Source organism: Myotis davidii, unplaced genomic scaffold (genome assembly GCF_000327345.1).
Source record: "Myotis davidii unplaced genomic scaffold, ASM32734v1 scaffold309, whole genome shotgun sequence".
Classification (NCBI taxonomy): domain Eukaryota; kingdom Metazoa; phylum Chordata; class Mammalia; order Chiroptera; family Vespertilionidae; genus Myotis; species Myotis davidii.
This window is the reverse complement of record NW_006383013.1, coordinates 1,707,545-1,716,109: the sequence shown is the minus strand read 5'-3', so window position 1 is coordinate 1,716,109 and position 8,565 is coordinate 1,707,545. Positions and strand designations below refer to the sequence as shown.

At 46.7% G+C, this 8,565-nt stretch overlaps 1 protein-coding gene across 1 annotated transcript in view; it reads right to left on the bottom strand.

The window, feature by feature from the left end:
- BATF (basic leucine zipper transcription factor, ATF-like) overlaps positions 1-5,671 on the bottom strand; it is a 21,520-nt gene extending 15,849 nt beyond the window's left edge. Inside the window, exons 1-2 of the mRNA XM_006778799.2 lie at positions 5,361-5,671; positions 3,194-3,298 (exon numbers count right to left, since the gene is read on the bottom strand). Of these exons, the coding sequence (XP_006778862.1) occupies positions 3,194-3,298; positions 5,361-5,423 (168 nt within the window). The 5' untranslated portion in view covers positions 5,424-5,671. The remainder of the gene's footprint in view (positions 1-3,193; positions 3,299-5,360) is intronic.
- Between the last annotated feature and the right edge of the window lie 2,894 nt (positions 5,672-8,565).

Genomic DNA, 8,565 nt, shown 5'->3' with positions numbered 1-8,565 from the left:
CTGTGTTATTTTAAAAGCAATTAATATACAGTGTCTTGTTAACCACTATAGATAGATACAGAAAATGTTAAGTAATAAGTATCCCCCAATTTCACAGGAAAAACAAGACAATTCTTTTGGTAGTTTAAAGATAGAGAGTTGTGGTAATGTTGAAATTGAGAAGATGGCATTATCCTAGTATGTATGAGTCTAGCACACTAATACAAATATGGTCCTTATGTGATGCTGCACGCACAGTAGTTTCTAAACCCTGGTCTTTAAAGTGTTGATAGCTGAGGCCTATGACTATGTCAGAGGGCCAGAGAACAGTTCCAGGACCTCAGCATGTGGAGCCAAGCATGAAAAGGAGTCCGGGGCAAACCAGGCACTCAACCCTAAGGATGTTGGTGATAACCAGAAGATTTTCTACCTGAATAACAAACTTAACAGGCTAATGGATGGAGAAGATGGGTAATTACCACATGAGAGGAAATAAACATTTAGACCAGAACCAAACTCTCGATTGATGGTGGCAGATCTATATGTTGTGGCCAAAAGTTTCTACCTGAAGTCAAAAAACATCAGTTGCATTGGCTGCAATCCAAGCTTGCTGTGTAAACTCTGATGTGACCTACTCATTGGGCAAAAAGTGAAGGTGAAATCTGTGGTGCTCAAAAGAAAGGAGTGGGGAGGAGTTTGTGTCTAGGTATGGAAAAGATGGGAACATTCTAGAGACTGAGGCTGGGGTGGGGGTGTTAATGAACTCCAAGCCTCAGAGATTATCCTAATCTAGTCATGACTAGTATAATCAGATGGGCTAAATCTTTTGGTTCTAACTCTTATAGAGTGAGAGAGCTGAGTCAGTGTTGCCACAGCAAAGAGACAAACATAGCATTCTCACTGATATATCCCAATGTACAAGGAGACAATGGTGCAGCTGAAGATTGGAAGACTCCTTTGTTCGTGCTAAGTGAGAAGGAATAAGTTTGGGACCATTTCCGGGGTGGGGGAGTGTTGTAGAGGAGTCTGAAGCATCAAAAGTGTGTCTGAATGTTCCAGCCTTAAAGACATCTTTCTGTGAAATTCTGTGATCTATAGATATAACATATTTTATTATTATAAGAAGCAAAATAAATCATCATAACTAACTATATAAATATAAAATATATAAGTATGATGATTTATTTTGTTTCTTATAATAACTACTATTAATATTACTCTTATTATACTTAAATTGTTTGAATATTTGTTATATGCCAGGCACTGTGTTGAACTCTATATGTATTATCTCTATTAGGTAGTAACTGTCATTTCCCATTTTAATCGGAGGGAGGTGAAGAACGTCTCTAAGGTTGCTCACACAGATTGCAAGCAGTGGGGCTGAGATTCAAACCCTGTCCTTTCGACTGCGGAGCTGCTGAGCTAGACTTACTTTCTACATTCAAAAAAGTTGCGAACTTCGAAAATTTATAGCAGTTTTCCAGTCTCAGGACATTGTCTACTCTCACAAAAAGGAAGGTTTTATCCTTTCTGATCTTTCTTTCTTTCTTTCTCTCTTCCTTTTGTTTTGTTGGCTTGCTCTAAAGAATATTGAATTAGAATCAGAGTCTGATAGAGACAAAGTGAGTGATCATAGATTTTCGAGCTTAAAATCATAAACTGGAGTATTGTGAGACCCTAAGCCATAATGAAATCATGGAGAACATATCAGTAGCAGGATCAACAACTTAACATTTAGACTGCTGATCACAGTTATCAAAGAGAGGAACAGACTTGCTGTTCATTCATTCTTTTTCTTTGTTGTCCAATTCAAGAAATATTTATGAACTTAAAACTATGTTAGTATGCAAAGGAAGATATGCTGATTACATTTCCAATAAAACATAAGCATCCCATCCGAGCAGCCTGCTCTCTGCTTCCTCACAAAGCTTAACAATCTTTTCTCTAAAACTGCATCTTGCTTTTTTTAATATGTAAATTTACTTTTCAATTACAGTTGAGAAACAATACATATTTATTTCAGGTGTACAGCATAGTGATTAGACATTTATATACCTTGCAAAATGATCACCCCAATCAAGTCTAAAACCCGTCTGACACCACACATAAACGTCTTACTTCTTCTTGATAAAATGGAATCAGCTATTCTAACTGGCTGATTTCCATTGCTAATCTTTCAAATAAACACAAGCATATTCGTTTTTGGTGCCAAATGCCCTTTTACCTTTGAAATGAGTTACAAGGATGCTGGAGGTTTGGGGATGGTTCAGGAGGCAGGGCAGAAAGGCAGAGTTGCAAGAGAAGGTGGAGTAGATGGAAGAGGAAGGAGCCAGTGAAGTAAGAGTTAGTTGGACAAGGACCAAACGAAGGGCAGAGTGAAGAGAGGCCAGGTGATAAGGTGTGGCAGACAAGGAGGGAGCACTGCTGACCAAGCACACAGCCAGAATCTAGAAACACCAACTGGGGTCTTGGGCTGCCGGTGGAATTGCAATTCAGCATTGATCAGGGCCCCTGCTCAAGCCAAGGGTCAGGGCCTACTCTAGAAAACCTGAGACTAGAAGCAACTCAGTCAGGATGGTGACCATCCCAAGTTAGTGCACTAGAAACCACCTATTCCACAGACCCCCTGGGGATATGATTAAAGAGAGAAGTTTCCAAATAAAACCTTGATGCTCAGAAAAAAAGAAGTAACGTGCAGCACCCTATGGGCCTCCTTGCCTCAAGTGCAGGGCGGCTGTCCAACTGGGCTCCCAGGGGATGGGACTATATGACACCCTAGCTCTGTGGGATGGTGGGCTTCCTCAAAGCTCCCACGATCTCTAAGTTCCTCCCAGAGACAGTCCTCCCTTCTGCTCTCTAGGCTCCTGAGGGATGGAGCTTTCTCTGGCTACTCCATCCCTTAGGTGATTCTGCCTTCCCTTCAGCCTCTGTGCTTCCCATGCCCAACTCATTTACCCCTCATTGCTCCTCAGGGGTCGTCAAGAAGGGGCTCCTTTCTCTTTCAGCCCCTGGCTCATTCCCTGCCAGAATCTTCCCAATACACTAAATAGAGAGCCTCCTCTCCCACCTCACCCCACAGCCCTCACCCTTCATCTGACTCCCCCCACATCCCCTTCCCCACGCAGGCGGATTCAGAGCTGTGGTGTAAGCATCCATGGGTGTAAGGGAGCAAAGTCTAAGGCTCAAGAGGATGAAGAAAGGTCCTAGCACTCACCAAGTGCAGGGTGTCGGCTTTCTGGGTCTGCCTCTGCCGGCTCTTCTGGGCAGCAATGCGATTTTTCTCCCTCCTCTGAACTTTCCGCACATCGTCAGATGAGTCCTGGGAAGCAGAGATGATGAGAATTAGGCACATCTTGCTTCTCTCTTCTGAGCAAATGCAGGTTCTGTTGCTGTTTGATGTCCATCCATCCATCCATCCATCCTTCCATTTCTTCATTGTTTCATTTGCCCATGAAACCCCTATTTACCAAAAGGCCAAATACAAAAGGGAACTCTTCCCCAGCCTCTGTTATGCTCCCTTAGGTCTCTGTAATTTTTTTAGACAAAAGTTACAGGAAGAGGGCAAAGGCCTTGAGGTCTCAATAGAGCTGTATTTGGAAAAGATGGTTAAGGCGATGAAGTGTGTTTTATCACCTCTCCCCCTCTTCAGGGCTGCTCCACCCTTACTCTCTCACTTTTTGGCTCAGAACTTTCTTGTTGTTTCTTTTCAAAACTTTTTGAGCACCTACTATGTGCCAGCTTCTGTACAAGTGGCTTGTACCCCATTAAAGAGAGAATGTGCCTTCTGCTGCATTCCTGGGCTGAGGTTCCCATCCCAGATCTGTCTCTCCTTTCCTTGCATTTCCTTTCATTATGCACAGTGACCTTGACATTCCCCATGACCCTGAGCTCAAGGGGTCAAGACTGGCTTTAATGGTGAAGATTACCTGGCCGTAGCAGGTAGTCAATGGACACTTAAGAGGACAAGGGGATGTTGGGTGTTCTCTCAGTACATCTCACAGATGGGCATGTCCTCTGCTTGGGCAGAGAGGTTAGCTCTAGCTTTCACCCAGATGCCGCAGGAGTTGCCCATTCTGCAAGTCCCCCCAGTCTAGAAGTGTGCCGTTCCTAGGGCAAGACTCTGTGCTCACCAAGCATATGTCTCACCAACTTGCCCAACACTTCCAGCCATTGCAGTAGGAGGGCACTGGGTTAGATAGGAAGGAAGTACTCTTCCTCTAAGGGGGATGGGGACCAGGTTACCATGGAAGCCATGAGTAATCTCCTTCCTAAGAAGACTACAGACTTCCAGGCAATCTGAGCCACCCTCTTGGGCAGAGGGCTGGATTGTTTGCCCTCTAGAGGTCTCCACCAAGCCTCCTCCTGTTAATGCATCACCAATGTTACATTACTTCTATTTTGGCAGCAGCATTTTGAAAGCCCTCTTGGATATCTGTGCTAAGGAAAGAATGGAAGACATTTTAATCCAATGATGTACTGGAAGAGAAAGAAGCCTTCCTATAGTGAAGGCTCTCAAGACATGTGGTCAAGAGAACACCCCAGAAACTGTGAAGCAGGCAGGGTACCCCATTTTTGGCAACCCCCAAGCTGGAAACTTTGGACTTAGAAGTCACAATCTAGACTCCAAACGCCCCAGAATCTCTACCTCAATCTCTCTGGTTTCCCTGGAGCTGAGTGGAACTGATAGGATACGTCTCCAAGTCTCCAGTCACCTCCCGATTTATTTCCTTCCTCCTGTCCAGAAGCCACAGGGGAGGGAGGTATTGGCCGCAGCCAGCATCCCTCTGCTGGCTGTGCTAGTGACAGGGCGCAGTGCCCCAGTAGATAAGATAGAAGATAGAGCCTTCCGAGCTGCCCGGTTTCCCCTTCCTTCTAACTTGTTTTTTTTTCTTCTCCTTTTCTCTCCCTGACCCCTTTCTCTCTTGCCCTGATGGCTGTCTCCTGGGACATCACGGCTAGAGACGTGTCTCTAGCCTTTGGGTCGTGCCTGCCAGCAGCCCGTTCTGAGGCCCCTCCTCTTGTGATTTACTGCCTGGGAGCACGTAGAGCCTTTCCTGTGAGAGACCAGAGCTCTTTGATGTGCATTCTCCTCTGGGCTTCCTAGAAAGCTTCACAGGGTGGGCATCCAGGTGAGGCGGAGGCCATGGGCGCCATCGGAGGACGAGGAGGAGAGGGGGCTTGGGCAGAATGGGCAGAAGGAATAGGGTCTCTGCCAACAGGCTCCGCTTGATGGCAAATACCATGTCTCCAGCCTAACAGACTGCTCCTGCCCCTAGCCAGTCCCTCGCTCCTCAGCAACCTGGGCAGGACAAGGAAGCCTGTCCCTCTTTGTGTCCCCGCAGGAGGATCAGACGGGAGAAGGGAGGAAAGGGGGACGCTACCTGTTTGCCAGGAGGGGGAGAGCGGCTGAAGCTGGAGTCGCTGCTGTCGGAGCTGTGAGGCATGGCTGCAGTCTTCTGGGCTCTCCTCGCAGCCCCAGACGCCGCGGGGCTCTCTTGTCACCAGCTGGCTTCTCTTCCTGACTGTTCCCAGGCCACCAGGCCGCCAGCCCACCCCCTCGGCAGGTCCCTCCTCTGCCCGCCCTGCAGCCACCTCTGACCCCTGTGTCCTCCTCACTCTGGGGTGCAGAGGCACTGCTCCCCACAGGGACATGTCGTTCGCTGTGGGGCTCTCACGCTCTCTCTCTCTCTTGTGGTTTCTGGTAACTCACGCTGGAAGTCACATGGGCGGAAACTTAAGTTAGAGGTTAATTTAAGATAAAGTATGTATCTGGGAAAAGACCCACAGAATTATAGAAAAAATATACACAAAACCCCAGATACCTTCCGACAGTTTGAAGCTCTCTTTAATTGATGAAGATAAAAGAGAAAAACACCCGGGAGGGAAAAACCCCAGCCAGAATTAGCAAGTCCGGCTACTGTCAACACGGGCAGAAAGGAGAGTCGAGAGCAGGGAAGGAGTTTCCATTGTCACCGGACTTGATTTTTAAACCAAAATAAAACAGAGAGACTGGGATTTCTTTCTGGGTTTTGCCTGAAAGCAGCTGCCCACCTGTCCTCGCTGCTCTTGCAGTTCAGCCAGCCTTGCGGGGTGTGGGCGGGGGATGGGGTGGGCTGGGGATGGAAAGGCCCCAGGACACAGCTCTTTCCTGATCATCAAACAGAGGAAGCCACGGTCCATCTGAAGCCACCGGGGAGGCATCGCCGGGTGTTCTCTTTTAAGGAGAAGGTGCCTCTCAGTTGAGGATCTTTCAAGAGCTCAAACTTAATGATTCAAGAAATTCACTGGAGCCCTGGCTGGTTTGGCTCAGTGGATAGATTGTCTGCCTGCGGACTGAAGGGTCCCGGGTTTGATTCCGGTCAAGGGCACATGCCCAGGTTGTGGGCTCGATCCCCAGTAGGGGGCGTGCAGGAGGCAGCTGATCAATGATTCTCGTGATTGGTGTTTCTATCTCTCCCTCCCTCTCTGAAATCAATAAAAATGTATTAGAAAGAAAGAGGAGAGAGAGAGAGAAAGAGGAGAGAGAGAGAGAAAGGAAAAAGAGAGAAAGAAAGAAAGGAAGAAATTACTAGGTCAGAGCCCAGAATGAAAAAACAGCAAAAAATAAAAATAAAATGAGCATTATGCTTGGAGTCTAACCAGCCACGATTTGAAATCTGGCGTGACCACTTAGTACATCTGTGGTTTTGGGTAGCAAACTTGAGCTCTATGCCCTCACTATCTCCATCTGTAAATGGAGGAAGATAAAAGCTGCCCTACCCATCCCTCAGGGCTGTTTTGAGAAGCAAATAATATAGCTCGGATTAGAATGCCCGTAGCAGATTGCAAAAGATGCTGCAAGTGGCTGTTACTTGTAGTATTACTAGCTTTGCAATGTTACTAGCCTTGCCATCAGTGCATTTGTAGAGTTCTCAGTAAGCAATCCAACACTCACCTGGGCATTTTGGCTTTTTAAGAAGGACTTGCCTTAGTTCTAGTAAGGCTCATATCCAAATGCTTGCCTTGCTTAGTTTTAGAATCAACAGGAGTTATGGCCCTTAAAGGATTTTGTATCCACTGGCTGAATTTCTGCCCTAAGACAATATTGTTCTAAGGGTAAATTGAGCAAAACAAATCTCTTCTCTCCTAGAAGTTGTATTTGAGTCCGGGAGGCAGACAGTAAATAAAGACATTACTACATAATGCATCAGATGGCCTCAATTGCTATGGAGAAATAGAAAGCAGGGAGGGGTTTGGGAAATGTGGGGGCCAGTGGGTGGCTAGTTCTATAGGGTGATCATGAAGGTCTTACTGAAAAGAATCATCTGAGTAGAAACTCAAGGGAAGAATGGGAATGAATGGTGTGGGTGTCTAGGGGAAGAACATTCCATCAAGAACCTTCAATGGGAGGGACTAAGTGGTTAAGGATCAACCTATGAACAGGGAGGTCGCCGTTGGATTCCAGTCAGGGCACATGTCTGGTTTGCAGGCTCCATCCCCAGTGTGGGGCTTGCAGGAGGCAGCCGATCAATAATTCTCTCTCATCATTGATGCTTCTGTCTTTCCATTTCTCTCTGGAATCAATAAAAATATTTTTTTTAAACACCCTGAAGTGGGAGTGTGTTTGATGTGTGAGAGGAACAGCAGGGAGGCCAGACTAGGTGGAGCAGAGAGGCAGTGAATGACAGGAGATGGAGTCACCAAGGTACCTAGCAGGGCTGTGGAGGCCACTGGAAAGATTTTGGCTTTTGTTCTGGGAGAAATGAAGATCCCTGGAGGACCCACCCTCCCACTTCCACTCTGCGATGCTCTATCTCAGCCACTATTTATTTCCTTCATAGCACCCATCACATTTGATGATTATTTTACTAGTTTAATCACTTTGTGTGTGCGTGTTTTGATTCCGCCGTTAGAATGTTAACTCCATTTACAAATTTCATTCAGCAAATGTCTATTGAGCACTTACCAGATATCAGGCACTGTTCTAAGTACTGGAAACACAGTTAGTAGTTGACTTTTTCTCAGAATGAGATGATGAATCAGTTTAGCTTTTGCTGCCTAACAACCCACAAGAAATTTCAATGGTTCAAAACAACCAATTATTTAGCTTGTGAGTCTGGAGGTCATCTGGAAGGTTCTTTTGGTAGCGGCTGGGCTAGGCAGATCTCAGCTGGACTCTGTCACGTATCCTCAGACAGCTAAGGTTGGCCGATAATTGGCTTATCTGGAATGGTCTTGTCTGGGATGGTTCTGCTCCGGGTGGTCTCTCCTCCCCCAACAGGTCTGCCCGGGCTTGTTGACACAGCAGCTGCCAGGATTCCAGGAGTAAGAGCAGGAGCTTTCAAAGCCTCCCGGGGCCCAGGCTCTCACACTCGGCACGCTGCCCCTTCTGGCACATTCTTTCGGACAAGGCCAGCCCAGACTCAGAGGACTGAGCAGCAGACTTCACCTCTGGAGAGGAGGCAGGTAAAGAACTGTGGCCATTTCTGCGATCTCCCACAGGGGAGCGGCCAGTGGAGGCTTCAGAGCAGAGGAGTGGTGAGCTCTAACTTGGGTTTAACCGGACCTCTCCAGATGCAGTTGAGATTTTACCAGAGGGGAACAGAG